Source organism: Cucumis melo, chromosome 7, assembly GCF_025177605.1.
Source record: "Cucumis melo cultivar AY chromosome 7, USDA_Cmelo_AY_1.0, whole genome shotgun sequence".
Lineage (NCBI taxonomy): Eukaryota > Viridiplantae > Streptophyta > Magnoliopsida > Cucurbitales > Cucurbitaceae > Cucumis > Cucumis melo.
The window spans coordinates 6,456,045-6,480,921 of NC_066863.1; the positions used below are offsets into that span (position 1 = coordinate 6,456,045).

The following is a 24,877-nucleotide window of genomic DNA, read 5'->3' on the forward strand; positions in this document are numbered from 1 at the left end:
TCATCATCAAATATTTCTTCTGGACATTGACATCATCAAATTTAAAGTCTGAGAATAATTCACGTACCTGTTTCTGTCTAGCCAAATTTTCCGCCGTTGATAGGATCTTGAACCCACTGTACAATCAGTGAGGTAATTTAGTTTTACTGTGGTTGGAATTATCAATTAACAAGAGCCCAAAGAAACTTCGAGACGGGTAGAATATGTCATTAGTCCAGTAAACCGTTCATAGTTCAAGGTCTATCAAAATGGATGAAGTTCAACGCAATTTTCCAATATCAAATTCGACTTTGAACTATTAAGATATATTTTGAACATGATAAAAACCACTCCCAAACATGTCCTGGATATCAAAGAAAATAAACTGGAACTAGGGTGAATTCATACTAACTTTGAACTACTAACAGGATAATAAATTAAGAACGAAGTGTCTCATTAAAATGCATTTGCCAAATGTTCCAGCGTGACATATTTCGTTCAGAATATAAATTTCCTCAAGAATAATAATCAAATACATATAGAATCAATAAAAATACGTGCAATATTGATTAAAAATCAAATTCAACGGTGAACATGTAGTGAATTTGACAACTTACCAGAGCCAAAGATGCTAATCAAGTTGCTTCCATTTTTCTTGACAGCTATTTAACTCCCAACAATTTGAATCTCTAATAATTCTGGACTTGGTCCTCCTCTAAATCCATGTGAGAAGTCTCTAACCTGACTTTTTAAGTGCTCAAAAATACTAATACAGATACTTAAAAAATCAATTCATACATGTCTTAAATACCATAGAAATTAAACACCAGCAAATTCCACCGTGATAATTTTTCAATATTACAATGACAGGAAAACTTTCGTAGTGCTCATCTGTATTTAGTCACATCACCAATATCTGAAAAAACAGAATTTATTAAACAGAATAACAAATAAAGAGCTCCATTATTCTATCTTAGGAACACTGTAGAATCGGCAAATAGTTCCTTCGTTTCATCTGGGTTGTATGATTCCATCAATTTTCACTTCAAAATAGACTTATCTAACAAGGAACTGGAGAGTTCACTTCCTTGCTTTTCATCATCCAGGGTTTTGAAATATTCCCAAATTGAATAAATAGTCTTCTGGCGTATTTTTTGTAAACTCATCTTACATCCTGCGCCCATCAGTCCCAGTCCGCTTTCTTTGCTAAACAGTTTTAAGTTTTAGTGCGCAGGAGACATTCTTGTATTAGATGGTTGCACTGTGAAGCATCAACAATATAAATTCTAGCCCAGAGAATGACCTATATGCTTCAACACTATAAACATTTTTAAGTTCTTAGTGTATTCTCCGTAAGCAGGTACTACTCGCTCCCAGATTTGTCGGGACTGGTGTTTTCTATAGCACGAGGCTCACAAAAGCTCTACAATGGCTAACTAAGGCTTAAGTGTGACACGTAAAAAATGCTTTTGTTAGGAAAACAATAGAAAAATGTAAGTAAATGTTTAATATATAAAGAATCACAGTCTGATAAAGAATAAGATGATAAAAAGTTCAGGAAAATAGAACTTTTATCGACAAAGATTAGAATATTTGTGCATTTCTTCCCTAAAAATTAGAAAATTTCAGAAATAAAAAATAGAAAATGGTGCTTCAAGCATTAAGGCATATACTACAAACGCTAAGGCACGTGAATCAAGGAGGCTTCGTTAAGAGAGCCTTGGTTCTTTAAAACGCACCAATGGACTGCGTAAAACCTTGGTTGGTTGGAACGTGATGAAGAGTAAGGTAGTTATTTTTCACTCACCCTTCTTTGTAGAAAGAAAATAAAGTTTTCTGAAAGGTCAGTCTCCCCCTAATATTTTAGAGTATTTGGTCGCAAAGATACATAAGAGACTCTACAAAGACTAGAGAAGTCATGGAAACTGGAAAGAAGTCTGGAATATGGCGCACTTCAATTGGTTTATTTGGCAATTTTCTTTGATTTTTTAAGTGCTTCTCGGCTTCTGTTTTGTTCATTTATTCGTTATTGTCGAAATATTTTCATTTGGCAGTAATTATTGTTCTGGCGTTGGTTGGACTCGGTGTGTGTGGTTGTATGGCCTAGTATCGTAAACCTTCAGTTGTTTTACTCAAGTGATTTCTTGTCATACAACACACACATGAGATAACACATATATAAGTACTAGTACTGGAAGTTTTCCTCAATCCTAACACAAGTACAAGATACTATATTTCCTTTTAACTGAACAGGTCAATCCTCCCCACCTGTTTATTTAGCAACTTATCTTAAGGTCTCTTCACCAAGAGCTCCCCAACTAAGAGTCCATAGATCTTGGGAAATTTCCACATGGTGCATCTTGTGATGAGCTGGAGCTGTCATCACCCTTGCTAGCCAAAGCTAGATTTTGGTTTTTTACTGAAGTGCCTGTTTAGTTTAAAATGACCAACCTTTTTCAGTTTGGTTTGATTTTGGATTTTAAAATTGAATCCAAAATCAAACCGAACCGTTTATATTAGTTAAAACAAAAAACCAAATTGAACTGGAATGTGAACACCCAGTTTCCTGGGTAAGAAAAAGGGATTACAGCTTCAAATAATAGAAGGAAGAAATTGAAGTGCTCATATATAATTCTGTGGTCAATACTTAAAGGTACATATCCCCTTTCCACCACCAACCACTCTCCCTAACTTTTTATGTGTACGTTTGTCTTTTTGCAGCCTATTTATATCTTTTCATGCTCGAACTATGCACTCTACATTCAAAATTGTTAACTCATACCTGGTTCTGGCTCCCATTGACCAACAAAAGACGAACCTAAACAATGAGAATCCCCATAAACATCAAAATGATAAATCAACTTCAAGTCTTCGACTTTGCAAAAAGAAAAAACCAATATATTTTCTGGTCCTCAGACAGCTTGGTCAAACTCTGCAGCTGCTAAACATTGAAACGAAAGAGCATGACATCCCCTTCCTGGACAATATATTCTTTACCCTCAGCTCTCAACTGCAATAACATGCAAGCTTCAGTGAGGGGAGGAACTGCTTTCACTATTTATGAAATTAAAAAACAGAGCTTTTTATGAAAATACAGAGGCCTTCAAACACTTCATTATGATTTCTTTCGATATGACAGCTATGCTTCAATATGGGTCAGACACAGAGCTACTTAAACCTGCCCAGAGTGTTAACTAAATAAACTTCCTTATGTTGCTGGTGCATGTTAGACCAATATATTACAATATAGTAGGAGAGAGAAGAAAGAGAAAGCACACGTGATTAAGAAAGTTAATAGTAGTGCTGGGCCCCACAGTTGGTTAGGTGGGAAGGGGGTAGTTTAAATAGAGGAGAGAGGGTCTGAGAGAAAGGGGGGAATCATTTTTGTGAGTGGGCTGTTCATCCTTGAGAGGAGGATAACAGAGTGGTAGTTTCTTCTTCTTGCTATTGTGTTTTCTTTTCCAGATTGATATCTTATCGATCTTTCTTGTACTAAACTCTATTTTACCAATTGAACAAAGAATGACTATATCAGTGTTCTATCAGTGCACTCCTTGAGACTTCGAAAACTTTCATGATCAAGCTTTATACTGTCATGTTTTTCATAGCAGAAGCTGAGTGCTTTGGTTAATGTTGTTAGAACTCATTTGGGAGCAAAATACAAAACGTTCATTAACAAAATGAAAAGAGACTATTGCTCAAGGATACAAACTTCACAAGTAGTGAAGATGCAATTAAGAAGAACAAAAACCAACGTACATGTTTAGGAGTGATTTGAAATGACTAAATCACTTTCGTTATATTCAAAATCATTTCAAAACATATCACTAATCATTAAACACAACTTTCATACCATCAAGATTGATTTAAAATTATCAAACATATGCTTTGGAGTGATTTTGAACATGACACAAGTGATTTTATCCCTTTCAAAATGGCTACTAAACCTGTACTTCGAAGCCTTGGCTGGTTTCTTTGAAGTGAATGAAATAGAGCTTCTCAAGGAATGGGGAAGGACCATCAATGCTCTCCGAGAGTTCCTGACTTTTTCTATTTGTGAATTGAAAATGCTAAATAAAGCTTTGCGTAAAAATCTATGAAGCGCAGACACTTCATTTTAGATAGTGTCCATATGAGAAACATGTCGAACATAGACATCGACACGTTTGGACAAGCTCCAGATATGTGCTCAACAAGCAATGTTCCATCTCCTATGTTTATTTATCTATTTTTTTTTTTATTTCAGACACTTCCTAGACATGTCTGGAAATTTTGTTAAAAGAGAAAATGGTCCAACCTTTTATGTTGAACCCAAAACCCAAATTAATTATATGTTAAACTAAGATAATAAAAACAAAAGCAAAATTTAGCTTTTTTTTTTTAACCAAACATTGAAAAAAAACAAAAACAAAAAACTTGAAATTAGAAACTTAAAAGTTGAATCTCTTGTGATCGTTAACTTATTTGGCATTTGAGTGGAGTGCAATTAGAATTTGATAATAAAATCACAAGAAAGCGTCCCAAATAACCCTCTTTTTTCTTAGTAAGAAACTGAGCTTTCACAAAGAAAAATGTTAAAAAAAAATACCAGAGTTTTGTGGAGGAAAAACTACCAAATTCCACTAAAAAAGACTGATACCAAAACCAATCTGCATCTTTTATTATTAGAAAAAATACCATAAAGAAGCTGTAAAGCTCACTCCCTCTCAAACCTCCTCCAAAGACCTCTCGACCCCTCTAAATATACACGGAATCCCAAAAGGTTTCCAACTATCAAAAGTCCTTTCGTTCCTCTGAAGCTAAATACTTCACAAATGAAAGGAAAAAAACAGCCTACGCATAATTAATTGACAAGGTCTATTACTAATGGTGATTTTTCTCTTTCAAATCAGATACAGATTAAAATCAAGAAAAATATATATTTGTCCCATGTACTTCGCATAACCATGTCCATCTTACAAATTTGGCCATTCATAGGCAGTCATTCCGTTTGTAACATTACATTTCAGCAGCTTTTACTTTCTCATATTCCTTCATGATATGATAATAGTTAGGAAAAGAAAGCAGCCACATATAATTATATTCAGTGGGAAACATCCTCTAAGCTATATTTTAAGCTCGAAATATGATATTTGCCTGAGCTACTTTCCACAGTAAAATATTATATGGACTTGGACTTAGTCATGCACTTAGCACAAAAGGTTCAGTTGAGTCGACAATTTAATCACTGAACTTGAGTAAAAGATCCTATACAGTAAAACAGTGAATGTGCCATATTTTCGGCATACCTTTTCAGAATTAAAAAATATAGTAATGAAACTACAAACTTACAAGTCCTTTCTCCCTTGCTGCTGCAAATGAACCCGCAGTAACAAAATCATCATAAGCCACCTATATAAAACGAAATAAAAATTCAGCAACACAAAATCTGCAGACAAAACAAAAGAAGAAAAATGGAACCTCGGAAACACAGATTATCATCACCAAAAATATAGATCACTTTTGAGTAAATATGAAGGATATGAAGAATATGAGTAAGTTCTTAACTTATTGAACAGGCTTATTGGTATTTCGTATTAGTTTGTTCATTTGTTTTTCTCTTGAATATAAAATTCACTAATCTGTATCAAGATAGATAAGGTAATAATGACATTATTTTATAAGTTGCATAATAAAGTTTGGTTGTTTTTTCAGTAAAAGACAGCTCTTTAATTTCTCATCCATTCATTTGTTTCTGAGCGCCTTCTCTCTGTTTTGAAAAGGAAAAAACAGCTTTAAATACTTGTGAGATAAGTCCACTTTTCATAAATTTAGAGTTGAAAAGTAATATTTGTTTCAAGAACTTAGCATTCAATAAATTCATTGAACCACAAAATGAAACATATAGGACGATAACTACTTATTCATAACAAGAGAGAAGCATACAATTTTTATTTATTTAATTTATTTCAATTTGAAGAAGCCTACAATTTCTCTCCCCTCAGCCTGCAGAAGGGACTTGGATTGATATTATACTTAAATTATTACTTTATTTGTTTTTCTTTTTCAATTCAAAGCCAAATACAATAGGCATCTTTATTTTCAAAAGAAAACATAACCTTTGTACATGTTTAAGTTCCATTGCAAAAAAAATAACTCTTCATACTCTCAATTTATTAGCCAGAAAATACAGTCAGAAAGCCTAAAAGTGGTAGTGGAATAAAGTGAAGGAGCCTCGTGAATCTTGCCAGCTTTGGTGGATTTACCGATCAATTTGATTATCAGGGGCAGAAAATAAGAATGCAGAATAGAGACTATTGGATATTCAATAAGACTTTCATTCTCACCGTCTCTGCACGGATGAACCCTCTCTCAAAGTCTGAGTGAATGACTCCAGCAGCTTGTGGTGCAGTCATTCCTAAATCAAAAATGAAATAAAACTATTGAAAGCAATAAACATGAAACTGGCTTACATGGAAACCCGAGAACCAGGAGAAAAACCACGATGTTTTTAGTTTTATTATTTTCTGATAAACATATAATAGGTACAAGAGGAAATAAATAGAAAAGTACAAAGAGATAAAAAAGGAAAGAATATTCAAGGTAAATCTTACCAATGGGCTAAGCCTACTAATTCTAACAATTCTAACACTCCCCCTCAAGTTGGGACGTAAATATCAATGAGGTCCAACTTGCTAATACAAAAGTCGAAGTTTGGTCTTAGAATCCCCTTGGTGAGGACATCAGCAATCTATCGACTCGAAGGAATGCATATGCTCCCACTGTCAAGTCTTTCTTTGATGAAATGCCAATCAATCTCAACATGTTTAGTTCTGTCATGCTGAACTGGGTTGTTAGCAATACTAATAGCAGCTTTATTATCATAAAAGAGTTTCAATGGAGTCTCACATTCCTGATGAAGATCAGACATGACTTTCTGGAGCCAAATTTACTCTCATATTCCCAAACTCATAGCTCTATATTTGGCCTCAGCACTGCTCTTGGCCGCAACACTTTGCTTCTTACTCCTCCAAGTTACAAGATTGCCCCAAACAAAGGTACAATAACCGGAGGTAGACTTTCTGTCAACAACAGATCCTGCAGAATCCGAGTCAGTATATATCTCAATGGTCTTTCTGTTTGTCTTCCTAAACATCAACCCTTTACCATGTGTCGTTTTTAAGTATCTCAGAATTCTTTTGACAGCTTCCATGTGTTCCTCGTAGGGAGCCTGCATAAACTGGCTGACAACACTCACAGCAAAGAAAATATCAGGACGAGTATGAAATAAGTAAATCAATTTACCCATAAGGCGCTGATATTCTTCTTTATCAACTGGAACTTGATCATCAGAGTTTCCTAGTTTACAGTTGAATTCAATAAGAGTGTCAACGGAACGACATCCCAACATACCTGTCTCGGTTAGTAGATCAAGGATGTATTTTTTCTGAGACACGGAGATGCCTTCTTTAGATCTGGTCACCTCCATTCCAAGGAAATATTTCAGATTTCCCAAATCATTGATTTCAAATTCATTACCCATTCTCTGCTTAAGTTGACTGATTTCTGCTTGATCATCTCCAGACAAAACGATGTCATCCACATAAACTATCAGAACTGCAATCTTCCTTGTCTCGGAAACTTTTGTAAATAAAGTATGATCAGAGTGTCCTTGACCGTATCCTTGGGACTTGACAAAAGTAGTGAATCTGTCAAACCATGCTCTGGATGACTGTTTCAGACCATATAAGGATTTCTGAAGTTTACAAACCTATTGACCAAATTGAGCTTCAAAGCCAGGCGAGGGGCACATGTAGACCTCCTCTACTAGATCTCCTTTCAGAAAAGCATTTTTAACATCCAGCTGATATAGAGGTCAATCTTTGTTTACAGCAATAGAAAGAAGGACTCTAACAGTGTGTAACTTAGCAACAGGAGAAAAGTTGTTGAATAATCAACACCATAGGTCTGAGTAAAACCTTTTGCAACTAACCTTGCCTTGTGTCTGTCAAGTATTCCACCTGCTTTGTATTTAAGAGTGAACACCCATTTGCATCTCACATGCTTGTGTCCCTTAGGTAAAGCACAGATCTCCTAAGTGTTATTATTTTCAAGAGCTTTCATCTTTTCCCTAACAACATTCTTCCATTCAGGACACTCTAAAGCAATATAAATATTTTTTAGTATTGTGGTAGAGTTAAGGCTGGCAGTAAAAGCTCTGAACTGTGGTGAGAGATTCTCGCATGACACATAATTAGATATGGAATGCTTTGTACAAGACCTAATACCTTTTCTCAGTGCAATAGGAAGATCAAGAGAAGGATCATACTTGTCAAGTTTCCCTGTATGACCCTGTTCAACTTCATTGTTACTGGTTTCTGTTCTAACCTCAGTCTCATCACCACTGTTCTTTTCTTCCACATTTTCAAGAACAGCAACATCAAACCTGTCATTCTCATTCATTGTATTATTAGTACAAGGTTTAGTAGGGTTTTCTATACCTTGATCTCGAGGAGGTTTGGAGTCTTGGACTGGAGTCGACGGCTGACTAGTAGGGGACCCGACTTCCTTTCTGAGATTCCTCCTGTAATATGTTTTCCAAGAAACTTGGTTCGTGGGTAGGATTTATAGGGTGAGGATCAATGTCAGACACGGTGCTAGGAGTAGGTTCAATAAATTCAAAGGTGATGTTAGACTTTTTACTCACACTCTCCGCCTAAAGATGGTTAACGGGAAAATAGGGTCGGTCCTCACAGAAAGTAACATCCATAGTGACAAAATATTTCCTTGAAGGGGATACCTAACAAACATACAAGCCTGAGCTCGAGGGATAAATTTGGTCTGATTAGGACCAAAACTATGGACATAAGCAATACACCCAAACACACGAAAAGGAACCTCTGAAACAAGATGAGTAGAGGGGTAGGACTCCTTAAGACATTCTAAGGGAGTCTGAAGGTAGAGGATACGAGAAGGCATTCTATTGATTAAATGAGTTGCTGTAAGAATAGCATCTCCCCACAGGTATAAAGGAAGGGAAGTGGAAAGCATAAGGGAACGGGCTACTTTCAGAAGGTGACGATTTTTTCGCTCGGCCACTCCATTTTGTTGAGGAGTGTAGGCGCACGAGTTAAGGTTATGGTTTTGGAATTCCCAACCATTATCACTTCGAAGAATAGCAATTTTTTTATGGAATTGTGTTTCAATGGTGTGATAGAAATTTTGGAAAATAGCGGCAACCTTAGATTTATCGATGATAAGGTAGACCCAAGTAAGACGGGTATGATCATTAACAAACCAACTTTTCCCAGATGAGGTGGTGACCTTTGAGGGACCCCAAACATCACTATGGATAAGGGTAAACGGTTATGTGAATTTATATAGTTGTGAAGGAAAAGAAACACGATGTTTTTATGGAATTGTGTTTCAATGGTGTGATAGAAATTTTGGAAAATAGCGGAAACCTTAGATTTATCGATGATAAGGTAGACCCAAGTAAGACGGGTATGATCATTAATGAAAGTTACAAACCAACTTTTCCCAGATGAGGTGGTGACCTTGGAGGGACCCCAAACGTCACTATGGATAAGGGTAAACGGTTATGTGGATTTATATAGTTGTGAAGGAAAAGAAACACGATGTTGTTTTGCCCGAATGCACACATCACAAGATAACAAGGAGACATCTATTTTAAGAAAGAGATAGGGAATCAAATATTTCATATACGTAAAGTTCGGGTGACCTAACCGAAAATGCCACAACATGAAGTCATGTTCAGAGGTGCAAAAATAGGAAGACAATAAACTAGTCGTAGAGATACTACTACCAAAGGTATCATCATTAAGGATGTAAAGTCTCCTACTATGCCGGGCAGTACCAATCGTCCTCCCCGAACTCAAGTCCTGAAAGCAAACAGACTCAGGTAAGAAAGCAGCTTTACAGTGCAGCTCACAGGTGATCTTACTGATAGATAGCAAATTGTAAGAAAGCTTAAGCACATGCAAAACATTCTGGAGGGAGAAACCGTCAAAGAGGACTATTTGTCATTTCCCAGCAATCGAGGCTAAAGAGCCATCGGCTATCCGGATTTTCTCATTACTAGCACCGAAGGTATAAGAGATAAAATGCTCCGAGAAACCTGTCAAGTAATCTATGACCCCCGAGTCCAAAATCCAGGGATTCATCCCATCAACACTAATAAGGCCAAGGGACTGAGACATACCTGATTGAGCAATGGCGCTTAGAGTAGGAGAGCTGGTTTGGCTAGCATTAGGGCCAATTGGCTGAGAGGTGCTGGCAGTCTCCCTAACATCAGTACGCCCTGAGTTCTATTGCTCGTTGGAGGAGCGTTTGTTACCTCTTGGGGGCCAACCGTGGAGTTTCCAACATTGATCCTTGGTATGCCGTTGTTTCTTGCAGTGCTCACAAACGAGAATTGATTTCCCATTATCATGGGTCAAGGATCGAGCACTAAAGGCAACAGAGTTAGTTATATAATTTGAAGGCACGTTAGAAAGTGAAATTACCGGGTTCTTGCAATACATTAGTAGATCGGTCTGTGCCAAGGATGAACCAACTTTAAAAATAGCTCTCCTGTAGGTTTGATTAATCCCGAGACCACAAACATACGGCTGTTCATAACCGGAGGGTGCCGATGACTCGCCCGATTTAATTCCCGATTTGTTATGGTGTTGGTCAGCCCCGTTCCTATAGAAGAAAGGTTGCTGTAAAGGGTCGACAGACAGATTTGCACTGTTGTACAGATTTGCACTGCTGTACAAATTTGACAGTTTTGAAGGTTGCTGTCCGGCAGCGATAGGCAGCGCGTGCGCCGGCAAATGACCGGAAGGGTGAGACAGTTGGACAGGCGACGACGCGTAGAAGCGGATGGGCGGTGAGATTACAGACGGCGGCGCGTGAAGTAGTTTCTGGCCGGAAGGTTGCACAGACGACGACGAGGGTTGGCCCATTGGATAGATCGACGACGTCTAAATCCATTGGAGTAGTTTTTCCATGGTGGTATCCACGGCGGCGGCTGTTTTGGTCTGGGTGTTTCCTAAACCTTTTTCTAGGGTTTCGTTGTTGCTTCGCTCTGATACCATATTGAAAGCAATAAACACGAAACCGGCTTATGGAAACCCGAGAATTGAGAGAAAAACCACGATATTTTTAGTTTTATTATTTTCTGATAAACATACAATAGGTACAAGAGGGAATAAATAGAAAAATACAAAGAGATAAAAAAAGAAAAGAATATTTAGGGTAATTCTTCCCAATGTGCTAAGCCCACTAATTCTAACAAGTCTAACAAAAACCAATAAATTGTACATCAAGAGAAGTCAAATTATGCATAAACTATAATGCTTTCCAAAATTCATGCAAGTGCAGAGCTTCGTTAATCATAATTGTAACTAAGCCCACATGTAAGAAGCATGAAAAACATACAGGTTGAATGGTTAAATCCAAATTAAAATTTTGAGATTAGTTGCAATTTAAGTAAACTTTTTTTTGGTATTCTTTCATATTTTCTCAATGAAAACTTGGTTTCTGATCTTTTTTAAAAAAGAAAACGCACGTGTTTTTAGGGGGGATTCTATAAGCACCACCGATTTATCTCAGTTGGCACTTTGCACACTTCTTTTTCTTAAAAAAATAAAATTGTCTCTAAGATTATGATAGAACACTAGTGTAGAAGTTCTTTATTCAATTTGGTAAAAGAAGTTACAAATCCAAAGTAAGATTGATGGAGTATCAATCTGGAAATAACACACAAAATACAGTAAGAAAAACGAGAACAAACCACTCTGTTATCCTCCTCTCAAGGATGGACAGCCTACACACCAAAATAACTCCTCCCTCTCCAGACTCCTCTCAACCCCTTTAAACTACCCTTTCCCTCCTAAATAACTGTAAGACTCAACAACTGTAAAGATAACATTAACTGTAAGACTCAAGAAACTGTAAGAGTACATTCTACCCCAAGATTGCCCGAGTCAAAGCCATGCTACCCCGAGATCTCCCCGAGCCAAAGCCATTCCACCCCAAGAACACCCCAAGCAGAGACATTCCATCCCGAGATACATCAAAATTACCCAGTAACTTCTGACTTCTCCTTCTTTCTCCTACTATATTTAAATAATATTGGAGGTCTAATAGATTACTAAAATTCCACTCTTCCACCCGCCACACATTCATTACTCTGTGACGGGGCATGCAAGCTGCCTAATGCAGACAAAGGACCTCAAACCCCACTGGAAAGAGGGTGGTGCCAAGCCGTGGAGGACACAGCAGTAGTAGGATAAATGTGACGTTGAACTTGAAAGAGTAATTCACAGGATGCTCATTTGCATCAAGTGTAAATTGAATCAAAAGTGAACTCCTTGAGAATAAACGGTAAGTTACAGCGCCAGTTCTAAAACCAAGTTGCTATAAAAGATTTTGAACAGACCCCATATAGCGACTAATTAGCATACATCAACATAGAAATCTTCCTTCAGCACACGTAAAACACGCATGCTAGGATCAATGTCAGTTAATTTCCTCAAATTAGCAGAATTGAAGCATACCTGCAAGTATGGTCCAGGCTTTTGTTTCCTGTAAAGGCCCCACAAACAATATCTCAATGAGTATAACCATTGTAACACAAATACTAAAATAATTGTCCAAAACCTTACCTTTTCGCCTGAAGTAAAATATGTACGGAGTCCCAAAAGGTTATAGGTTGCCCTTATAAGATTTCCCAGGCCACTTTCATTTACACCAAGAGATTTTAAATATTCAAACCTCTCTTCTGATGGAAGTTCAGAAAGCTCGGACTCAACCTGAAAATATGAAGTACTCAATTCAGATTTTCGTTAAACATTGTCAATGACCTGAAGCCTACTTCATTTTGCAGAAAAGGATTGAGACTTGAGAAAGAGATCTAACACCCAAAAGATTGTCCCAGCCCAACCTGTGCAGAAACTGTCACTATTCCAGATTGCAACTCTGAAGCAAGACCCATAACTTCTTTAACATGAGGATTACTTGCAGGCTCCGCTAGATCAGATTCTGCAACATTGGCAACATATATGACCGGTTTCATTGTAAGCAGGCAAAGATGCTTTATAGCATCCTTTTCCAAATCTGTTAAAGTAACTGATCGTGCTGGTTTTCCATCCAAAAGGACCTTCTGAATCTTTTCCAATGCAGACTTCTCTGCTTCTTCCTTGAAGAGATAATGGGAAAAAAAAAGAGTAACAGAAAGTGTGAACCACCAGAAGGTAAAAAAAATGATTCGAAGAGATAGAAGCGTCATGAAGAATAGGAATAATGTTGATCAAAAAGGCACATCAATATAATTGTGGGAGAAAGGATTCAAACAAACACAAATATAAGGACACTGTTTGTTATGAAGGACATTACACGTAATACTAATATATTGGCAAAGGAAATCAAATTCTAAAGATAAACTAAAACTTAGAAATATACAAATTCAAGTGGATATGGTTATCCTAATATGAATTGCATATTAGTGTAACTCATCGTAAATTAAGTTGTTTTTTTAATAGAGAAGGAAAGACTATTAAGAATTTCAAATGATAGTCAGTGGGCCAGTCTTCAATATTAAAGCTAGCAACCTAGTATTTAGTTCCTTTTTGGAGTATTGCAATAGTGCCTCACATCTAATACCCACCTACGTCCATTGCACTTTGGTCTAAATGGTCTTTTGGCTTAAATGACCCAGAGGTTTGAGTTTGTTACTTAACCACCTAAAGTTTAAGATAGTATTTGACGATTTGTAAGTTTGCCTTTCCAATGCAGCACCACTATGTCTCTTCAACCTTTTACCAGCATGGGAGTAACCTTTCTCCCGGCAATGACTTCAATTCTTCCTCTTTTTACTTCATTTTGTTTTTTATTTTGGTCCTGAAATAGTCCACAGAAGACCAAGCCCAAGCAAATAGATGTCTTAAAAAGACATGTTATTAAGTGGGATGAAATTGATTCTCATTATAAGGACACGATCCTTGTGTAAATATAATAATATAATTATCTTGAGAGAAGACTGGAGCAAGCCCGAGCAAACATTTTAATTTCAACATGAATGACCTCGGACATGCAATCAATTCAGTTCTCAATATACATGATCTGAGTTCCATCTTGTACTCAAGCTGAATTTGCACAATAGTCTCAATTAGAGACCTCAGATAAATGAATAACTAGGCTTTTTGGAATAATTTCCACACAACCTCATCATTCCATTACTAATGATAATTCTTTGACCAAAATATTTTGAAATTTAGGTCAGGTCTACAAACAAATTTAATCACACTTTGAGACCAATCCAATAGTTAATTCACAGCATTATTGGAGAGACAACAATTTATAGCAGCAAGCAGACTCTTGTGAGATCAACATACCTTGACTTTAGACTGAGAATCCTTTGCCTTGCCTTTCTTGAGCTTCTCTAATCTTTTCTCAATCTGCATCACTTTTAAAATGTACAACTTAGTTTTGATCAGATAATCGGAGTGGCAGGGGAGAAGATAACACATTCAATGAAATCCAATGAATTGGTCACACAACATAGATGGCAGAATAGCATGAAAACCTTATGCAAATGAACTACGCTGTAAGACAATTTTCCCAAGGAAACCATCTTGCTATTCCGCAAGTAGCACCTTATTACATCTGTACCTTTGTATGCATCCAATATAAAGTTCAAGAAGAAAAGAAAACATTGAACAGTGTTTCATTGATCAACATAGGGAATGAACTAAATTTAACTATGGTTGAAGTGTTTTTCATTTCCATTTTAAGCTCAAATGTCGAAACCACATCTGCACCATAACTACTAGAAAACACATTCTTCAACTTTCATCACGATCTTCTTTAGTATAAGTTGGAAGGATAGCTTATCTTCCCCCTCTTTACTTTATTCTTTTAGCTGTAAGTCATTTCTTAATTAAGTCATTTTTAAAAAAATATTAAAAAACCAAACAACTGATAATAGTAATATGTTAGACCCCAATATTACGCACGTGTAAAATGAAGGGCAATAAGGGAATAACACAGGCTTCCAGGAATGTTGCCGAAGAGGAGGAATTCACCTGAGGTTCTGGCAGTGATGTGGGTATAAAAAGAGAATGTTTGGGGATTGGAAAAAGTAGGGTTTATTTTGCGCAAAGGCTGCTTAGAGCTTTTAGGGAGAAGTTTCCAGCCTTCTCGAAGAAGCTGGTCCTGTGTCCTTATTATCGTCTCTTATTCTTGTTCCTCGTTGTTCATCCATGTTGTGTTGGTGAACTCTTGAATTATATAGAATATAGTACACCAGAGTACTGTCTCTGTTTGCCATTGCTGAGGTTTACTAAGTTTCAAGTAGGAGATTCCTCACAAATTGGTATCAAAGCCACACCATCTGACCAGAACATGATCCATGGCTTCAAAGCAATTAGAAGAACATATGGAAAATAACGAGAAGGAAACGATGGGCATCAAGGAGATGATCCTTGCCCTGAAAATGAGCACGGAAAGACTTGCCGAAGAGATGAAAGAAAATAGTAGCAGCAGAAGGAAAGAGAAGTCGAGTACGTCGGATGGCACAAACTACAAGATGAAAAGGAAAATGGAGGACGTCAAGGCCATGAATAATCCAGGAGGAGGATTGAATGGTAGAAGTAAATATAAGTTGGTGGAAATGCTGATATTCACGGAGGAGAACCCAGAAGCTTGGGTGTATAGAGCTAAACATTACTTCAAATAGGGATGTTCACGGTTTAGTTTGAAATTGAACCGCACTGAACCGAAAAATACAAAAAAGTTCACATCCCAAAACCGAACGAACTACTCATCTGTGTCAAACCAAACCGAAACTGAACCGCATATGCGATTTGGTTTCGGTTTGGTTTTAAATCATCCCATACCATAGACATATGTGCCTACAACCTACTACACGATCATGTAGCTTTCAAACGATCGTAATCATTTACCCTCTTACACGATCGTTTAGCTTTCTATATGATCATTTACCCTCTTACGATTCGGTTTAATTTAGAATCAGTTTAATGTCTTAAACCGAACCGATCCGCATAAGAAGCGGTTTCAGTTTAAACAAAACTAAACCACATGCACTCGGTTGCATTTCAGTTTGTGATTCTATTCGATTTTCAACTATTTTTTGAACACCTTTAACTTCAAGATAAACGATTTAGCTTTATGGGGAGAAAGTGAAAGTGGTTGTAGTTAGCTTTGCGCAAGACGAAGTTAATCGATTCCATTAGAGTAACAATAGAAAGAAGGTAGTATCATGGGATGATCTGAAAACTCGAATGTTCGAACATTTTAAATCCACCGACGAATGGAGTTTAGGAGCGAGACTTATCAGGATCAAGAAAGACGGTCCATAGCCAAATTACCTAAAGTTCTTGAACTATTCTGCACCATTGCCGGAGATGGCGAAGAGCATGTTAATGGATGCTTTCATCCCTGGTTTGGAACCAGAGCTTCATGCGGGAGTCCGTAGTCAACACCCAAAAACACTTGAGGAGTGTATGAAAGAAGCTCAACTTGTAAATGATAGGAATGTGGCCTTAAAGTTAGCCCTAAGTGAGTGGAGGCACATGGGCCTAGGAGAAAGGAAGCCCAAGTCAATAAGCAGGTACAACCCACTACACAAAAAGGTGGTAAGGGTTTTGAAAAGAACATTAGGCAGATCGTTATCTCTGTACAGGGAAATTATACGAAGTGAGAACCACTGTTGAAGAAATTATCCGATAGCGAACTCCGAGCAAGGCTTGATAAGAGCTCTGTTTCAGATGCAACAAAAAGTATACTGACAACCATAGGTGCAAGGTACGGGAGAATCGAGAACTCATGTTGTTTACAATGAACGAAGAGGAAGAAATGGGCAAAGAAGGGGAAATGGAAACCCTTGAAGTCAAAACGGTGGATTTGAATTACATGGAAATTACGGAGAGACGGAGATTGCCCTGTGAACTATTGTGGGGTTTCCAGAGAAGGGGACAATTAAATTGAGGGGAGAAATTAAGGGACGGAGTATAATATTAATGATCAATAGTGAGGCAACTAATAACTTCATACACCGAAGGATCGTGGACGAATTAAACCTACTAGTGATTGAAGGTACTAAGTTTGGAGTGACCATAAGTGGTGGAAGGGACATATAGTGGGTCGTGGAATATGTAAAGAAATAGAGGTGAAGTTACCAAAATTGTTGATTCAAGCTAATTTCCTAGCCATCGAGTTGGGAAAGATGGATGTAATATTAGGAAGGCCCTGGTTGTGTTCGACAAAATTCATGGGAGTGTACTAGCCATCTAAGCCAATCACATTCATGGCAGGAAACTGGACAGTAATTCTCGAAGGGGACCCATCGGGATGAGGAGGACCAAGGGTTTTGTTAGGATCTTCCACCTAAAAATCAATAAATCCCAACAAAGAAAAGAAACAGAGGCAACACCTTGTTATATTTATATAGATAATCCAAAATATGATGTTCACAATGAAATCAAACAACATAAAATGACAATGAAAAATAAAACCAGCTCCTTAGAGAAGGCTCGCGACACCTCCCTCTAAAAGCTTTAGCAGCCTTTACTACAAAAAAACCTACTTTCTATAATCCCTAAACATTCTTTATACTCCCTCATCACCATGGGGCCCATTAGGAGGAATCCTCTTTCTCAGCAACATTTCTATAAGTCTTTGTTGGTGTTGTTCCATTCTTGCCCCTCCTTTTATAAGTGTAATATTGGAGGTCTAACAGGTTTTTGATCAAATTCCAGAATCAAGAGGTTGAGGAGGATGAGGGGATAACTTGCAACAGCAAAAAGGGGAAGAGAAAGGGGACGAAGAAGATCTCCCTATGAACTAGGCACTGCTAAAATATTATGAGGACATATTTAATGAACCTAAGGGATTGGCACCAAAGAGGACAGTAGACCACTGCATTCTCACCATGGAAGGGCAAAAACCCATCAAAATGAGGCCATACAAGTACGATTATGTTCAAAAGGAAGAAACCGAGAAACTAGTAACTGAGATGTTGGGGGCATGAATAATCCAACCGAGTAGAAGTCCATATTCGAGCCCAACGTTGCTAGTTAAGAAAAAGGATGGGGATTGGCGCTAGTTAAGAAAAAGGATGGGGGTTGGCGCTTCTGTATGGATTACTAAATTAAATTAAGTAACGGTTGTAGATAAATTTCCTATTCCACTTATTGAAGAGCTTTTGGATGAGCTTCCCGGGGCAATAGTTTTTTCGAAACCGGACCTCCAATTGGGTTACCATCAAATCCAGATGCAAGAGGAAGATAGAGAGAAAATGGCGTTTCTACACATGAGGGTCACTACGAATTCATGGTAATGCCATTCGGATTAACTATTGCCCCAGCCACTTTCCAATCGTTGATGAATCAGGTCTTTCGATCCTTCCTTCGCCAGTTTGTACTAGTTTCCTCTGGCAATATATTAGTTTATAGTACAGATATAACGACACACGAGAAGCATTTGGGAGTTGTCTTTAATATCCTAAGGGACAACAAAATTGTTTGCTAACTGAAAAAAGTGTGTGTTTGGGCATTCAAGGATACAGTATTTGGGGCATTGGATATCAAGCCAAGGGGTGGAAGCCGATGGAGAGAAAATCAAAGCAATGGTCAACTGGCTCATATCGAAAGATGTGACAGAACTCAAAGGATTCTTGAGTTTGACTGGGTATTTTAGACGGTTCGTTAAAGTCTATAGTGAAATTGCAATACCCTCACTAGACTTCGACAAAAAAAATGCCTTCTATTAGGATGACGAAGCTATAGGGGCATTTGAAGAACTCGAGAAAGCCATGATGTCCGTCCCTGTTTTAGCTCTCCCAAACTTCTCATTGCTATTTATGATAGAGACCGATGTCTTTGGTTTCGAACTAGGAGCGGTCCTATCTCAAAATTACAGACCTATAGCGTACTTCAACCAAAAATTAGTCCCACTGTCTCAAGCAAAATCCATTTATGAGAGGGAACTAATGGAAGTGGCGATGTTGTGCAGAGGTGGAGACATTACTTGCTAGGGAGGAAGTTCACGATGATTTCTAATCAAAAGGCTCTAAAATTTCTGATTGAGCATAGGGAAGTCCAACCTTAGTTCCAAAGATGGCTCACTAAATAGTTGGGGTATGACTTTGAGATTCTATATCAACCTGGTCTACAGAAGAAGGCAGCCGATGCATTGTCCAAAATTAACCATCAAGCCGAATTAACAGTTATGTCTACCCCGGGATTGGTGGATGTGGAAAAGGTCTTACGTGAAGTGGAACACGATGAGGAACTGACAAAAATCATAGACTGACTAAAAAATGATCTAGAAGGGAAGGTGAATTTCCAGTGGAAGGCCAACAAATTATTGTATAAAGGAAGGTTAGTGTTATCCCGGAAATCATCACTCCTACCCTCACTGCTACACACGTACCATGATTTCATGTCGGGGGGCATTCAGGATTTTTCAAAACCTATAAAAAATTGAATGAAGAATTTCATTGGCTAAGAATGAAGGCGGATGTGAAGAAATATGTGGAACTTTGTGAGGTCTACCTACGTAATAAATCAGAAGTGGTGTCTCCCGCGAGACTTCTACAACCTCTACCCCTTCTTGAATTGATTTTAGAAGACTGGACAATGGACTTTGTCGAGGGGTTACCAAAGGCAGGAGGGTATGATTCAATAATAGTGGTGGTAGATTGTTTGAGCAAGTTTGCTCACTTTATTATCCTGAAGCATCCATTGTCTGCCAAGCAAGTAGCTGATGTTTTTATTAAAAAGGTGATTAGTAAACAAGGGTGCCTAAGTCCCTTATTTCTGACCGTGATAAAATCTTCTTGAGTAATTTCTGGAAGTAACTTTTTTCAGCCATGGGAACAGTTTTGAAAAGAAGCATGGCTTTTCACCCCAAATGGATGGGCAAACAGAGAGAGGTAATAGGTGTATGGAGACATTCCTAAGTTGTTCATGTAATGAGCAATCGAGGAAATGGTATAAATCCATTCCATGGGTAGAATTATGGTATAATACCACCTTCCATGTGTTAAGCTTCTGTTCAACCTGCAAGCAACTCAACCAAACAAACACACAACCACACAGAATTCCAGTAAACACAACAGAAATACCAATGGAGAAGATAGCTATATATATATACATATGTCCAATTTCAGTCGCCAGCTACACAAAACAGTTTGTAAGCAAAGGAATTCAGTCAAATAAGAGCGCTGCACTCTCCACCATGAACAAAGTTCACTCAAAATGCATAATGACTAAGATGGACCACCCTAACACAAAACAACCAAATATATATTCCCATTTTCCTGCTGCCACGTGTTATAAGGACCACCGGTCATCCTAACAACCATGTTGTCTAGTTGGAATTCCCCTTTCTACCCTTTCTCTTGTAAACTTGAGTGATTGGGAGGCCTAGCACCATGTCTCCACAAAGACTACACCCTATCAGGTGGTTTATGGTAGGCCACCCCCCCTAGTTTCGTTTGGTGATAAAAAGACCTTGAATAACAGAGTTGAGCAACTTCCCAAGGAGAGGGATTTGATCATCAACGCCTTGAAGGAGAGGTTAGTGATAGCACAGTACTGAATGAAGAAACAAGAAAACTTGCATAGGAGGGAGTTAAATTTCCAGGTGGTAGATGAAGTTTTCCTGAAATTGGGACCCTATCGCCAGTTGCATACCGTTTGGAACTACCACCAAAGCCTAATATCCATAATGTGTTCCATGTGTCCCAGTTGAACCTAAAGTTCTAGACACATGGAACAATTGTGGATACTAGACCCCCAATATTACACATGTATAAAATGAAGGGCAAGAAGGGAATAACACAAGCAAAGGCCTCCATGAATGTTGCTGAAGTGGAGGAATTCACCAGAGGGTCTCACAATGATGTGGGTATAAAAAGAGAGTGGGGATCGGAGAAAGTAGGGTTTATTTTGGGTAAAGGCTGATTAGAGCTTCTAGGGAGAGGTTTCCAACCTGCTCGAAGGAGCTGGTCGTGTGTCCTTATTATCGTCTCTTATTCTTGCTCCTTGCAGTTTATCCTTGCTGTTTTGGTGAACTCTTAATTATATTGAATATAGTATACCAGAGTATTGTCTCTGTTTGCCATTGTTGAGACTCACATAATATTTTTGATCAATCACTAGCACTGTATGAGTAAAATGAACTTTAAAAAGCTGTATCAACTTTCAATCTTATGTCCTAAGCAGGAAAGCCCAAAGTCAGTTCCTGTCAAAAGATATGCCAATCATCTCTTCTTTAATCAATAGCAATAATTTATAAAAAAAAATTATATTATCAATTTATCATACTGAGCCATCAAGGAAAAAAGAGATCAAAGAGGGGACAAAGTGCAAAACGTTCAACAAACAGCTTCTAAAGACAACTTGATTTTGTTTCTATTTATAACGAAAGCATGAGATCTCATTAAGTCACCCATTTTTCCCATATGAATCTATGATGAGTTGAAGTTGTTGGAAGTAGAATGCAAAATTTCCCATGATTATAGCCTCCATTTCAAAATGAGCAAAACTTGTGTAGAAATTATTTTTTTGATAAGAAACAGATATATTCAAGAGAACAAAATGGAATAGCCTAAGGGCAAGGGACAAGAGGGCCCTCCCCAAGAAGCACTAACGCGTAAGGGTCTTCCAATTGTTGAAAATCATAGAAAGGCTATAATAACAAAGTGTTTGGTGTAATCAGTACTCCAACAAGAAGTTGTTTGTTGAACCACAGTCCAAAAAGAATCAAACGAATTGTAAGAGATTTCAATGATATTACCTGGTCAAGATCTGATAAAACAAGCTCTAAGTTAATCACATCAATATCAGTTTTTGGATCAATTTTCCCATTCACATGAACAATGTCATTGTCCTCAAAACAACGCACAACCTGAAACATAATAAGAAAATCTTTAACAGACAAAATTGGGTACTGGAAAACGCAAGAAGCACCTAGGTTATTCTTAGTGCTTTCATGACATTGTTATACTAAATTGGCATGCATACGTGTGAATCTATGATAGAACAAAATAATAATAGAAATCAATGTGCATGTTGAAAAAGAGGAACAAAAGTTTATACAATTATTAGAGAACAAACGGATAATTAAGCAAGTTAAAGTCTGCTCTTTCTCTTAGATTAGAGTCACCAGAAAGTTGATATTGCAGAGAAACATACCCCCAGTTCATCTGTTAAACTGATATTGCTCTTTAAATCCGCAACTACTTAAGCATGTATTCTAAGTGAAATAATGGAAAAAATAAATTATGATAAAATAAAAAAACAACCTGAAGTATTGAGTCCACCTCACGAATATGGGATAAAAATTTATTTCCGAGTCCCTGCAGAAGTCAAAATAGAGAAATCATTTTAAGAAAAAAATAAAAATGACGATGATGATGATGATACTGAGGTGAGAATAAACTTTACCTCTCCTTGACTGGCTCCTTTCACTAACCCAGCAATGTCTACAAACTCTATTGATGCTGCGACCGCTCGTTGAGACTTACTGAGATCAGAAAGTTTATGGAGACGGGGATCTGGAACTGCAACTACTCCTACATTTGGCTCTATTGTACAGAAAGGGAAGTTGGCAGCTTGAGCCTTCCCATTTTCAACCTACAAAGGTAAAATAACCAATGAAGGTCAAGTGTGATTGATGTAAATTTCCAATTAGAAGTATGAAATAAAAAAGGAAGTGATCCAATCAAACCATTAAATGTCTTGAAAGTAATTGGAAGTTAAGTAAGCTTTCGCAATCGGACATAGAACACTATATTGTTTCTCAAAAACAGCGTGATTATCATCAGTAAGAAATAATTTATGATCGCACCAAAATTTGTTAAAAGTGATTCAGATAACAAATTTTACGTTTAAAGAGATATTGAAATCTATTGCGTTCATCCATCCGATTGAATATGCCAAAATCTTGAAGCGTAGCCAAAACATATGAATACGAGAATCAAGCGCTAGTTCACAAGTAAAATTAGAGCATGGAAATTGTAAAATTCTCGGAGAGCTAGAATCGATGAACCAGTACTGTTCATAACTATCTACAGTTAAATAAAATCCAATAGTTCGCAACTCCTGCTGCACAAATTCACTTACCCACACTAGCTATTATACAATTGAACAACGCATTCTCCAGCGGCCATGGAGTTTTTCTGAAGTAACCACCAGCTCCATGGCTCAAAATCCAAATTACATTAAATTAAATAATAAGAGACAGAGAGAGCAAGGGAGATTAGCTTACGACAGCATTGAAGAGAGTGGATTTTCCAACATTAGGGAGGCCAACAATACCGGCTCTGAGGCTCATGCTGATCTTGGATGAAGAAGAGAAGCGTCGGCCAAGCACCATAACATGGTCGAAATGAGAAGGTCTGGAGAAGAGAGAGTGAGTTCCGAAGAAGGATGACTTTGAAGGGAGAAGAAGAGAGGGAATAATGTGAGAGCAAACTGTTCTGGCCATGGCTGCCGCCACCAGTTGCAGCTATGAGAATCCGGTGGCGATGGAGCAAATAGTTATCGCCGGAAAATCGATAAATGAAATTGAAATTGAAAGGTGTACATTGAGAGACAATGGTGCGTCGATGTAGCTTAAACCCGTTGGGCCCTCTCTTTTTTCTTCGAAATATTTCGGAGAAAACATGCTTTAAATATGATTTTACAAATAAGATATCAAAATTTTTATGGGTCATTTTATCCTTTCACATTAATTATAAATTATATTTATTTTTTAAAATATATAATATATTATATTACTTTTATTACATATCTTATAACTTAGTAAAACTATAAAACACCAAATTATTTACGGGTTCGTGTAACAAAGTCGACAAAGTTATCCATTTTTTAGATATTCTCCTTCCATCTTTTTTCTCGCCATTTCTTTCATCCTCTTCTTGGTGCTATTTCTTTCATTGTCTTTCTTTTTTTTTTCTTCCTCTTTTTCTGCTACAATTTCTTTCCATCGTATTTATTCTTTTTCTTTTCTTTTTTTTCTACTGCAATTTATTTCCATCGTATTTCTTCTCTTTCTCTTCTTTTTTTTTCTTTTACGATTTATTTCCATTGTCTTTCTTCTTCTGATTATTTGTTTACTTCGTTTAATCTTTTTATCGTATTTTTTCTTTTCTTTTTTTCGCTGTGATTTCTTCCCATCGTCTTTCTTCTTTTTTTACGTCAAATTTGGGTAATCAATCTAAATGATCGTATATAAAAAATAGCAAAATCTAAAATATCATGTATAAAATATTTTGAAAAACAATCATTTAGATTGGAGTAGCCAAATGTAAACGATCGTTTAAAAAAATAAAAAAATTGTGTATAAAGAATCTTGAAAAAAAAACCATTTAGATCGGAGTACCAAATGTAAACAATCATGTAAAAAAAAATAAAAGATGTTGTATAAATTATCTTGTAGAAAAAATAAAAGATCGTGCATAAAGAAATCGTGTAAAAAAAGTAAACGATAGTGTAAAAAATTCAAATTATCGTTTAGAGAAATCTAAACGAACATGTAACAAATTTTGAAAAACAAATCGTCCTCAAATCTAAACGATTAAATCTAAAACAAAATTAAACCATAAATTGTAGTCAAATCTAAATGATCGCATAGCAAACAGTAAACAAATGTAAACGATAATATATTATGCGTCCGTTGTTGACGGCATTGTTGACGGCTTTTTCCACTTTTTTGAATTGTTCTATGCAGTGTAAATATTTTGTCGATTTGTTATATTTTTTAAAAGATCCCTTTAACTTACCTATTTAATTTATTAAATAAAATAATATTTTTATTTTCAGTTAATTATAAAATATCATTTATTAAATATCTAATTTAAATAAGATATATAATTCGGTAA

General features: G+C 37.0%; 1 protein-coding gene across 1 annotated transcript; it reads right to left on the reverse strand.

Annotated features, from left to right (window-relative positions):
- Window positions 1-2,530: 2,530 nt before the first annotated feature.
- LOC103487658 (uncharacterized) lies at window positions 2,531-23,661 on the reverse strand. The gene is made up of 11 exons (XM_008446068.3): window positions 23,263-23,661; window positions 22,440-22,628; window positions 22,298-22,351; window positions 21,790-21,900; window positions 14,361-14,423; window positions 12,911-13,165; window positions 12,633-12,779; window positions 12,525-12,552; window positions 6,306-6,376; window positions 5,311-5,370; window positions 2,531-2,989 (listed from the first exon to the last, which is right to left on the reverse strand). Exons 1-11 carry the CDS (start codon window positions 23,479-23,481, stop codon window positions 2,921-2,923), a joined length of 1,266 nt encoding a protein of 421 aa, XP_008444290.1. The 5' UTR covers window positions 23,482-23,661; the 3' UTR covers window positions 2,531-2,920.
- Window positions 23,662-24,877: the final 1,216 nt, after the last annotated feature.

Bases quoted from the DNA above. Each gene is read 5' to 3' on its own strand.
- LOC103487658 (XM_008446068.3), bottom strand. From the start codon at position 23,481: ATGGCCAGAACAGTTTGCTCTCACATTATTCCCTCTCTTCTTCTCCCT. The intron at 22,629-23,262 runs GTAAGCTAATCT...TTACCTTTGTAG, and splicing joins CCACTCTCTTCAATGCTGTC to GTTGAAAATGGGAAGGCTCA. The intron at 21,901-22,297 runs GTTGTTTTTTTA...ATTATGTTTCAG, and splicing joins AGGTGGACTCAATACTTCAG to GTTGTGCGTTGTTTTGAGGA.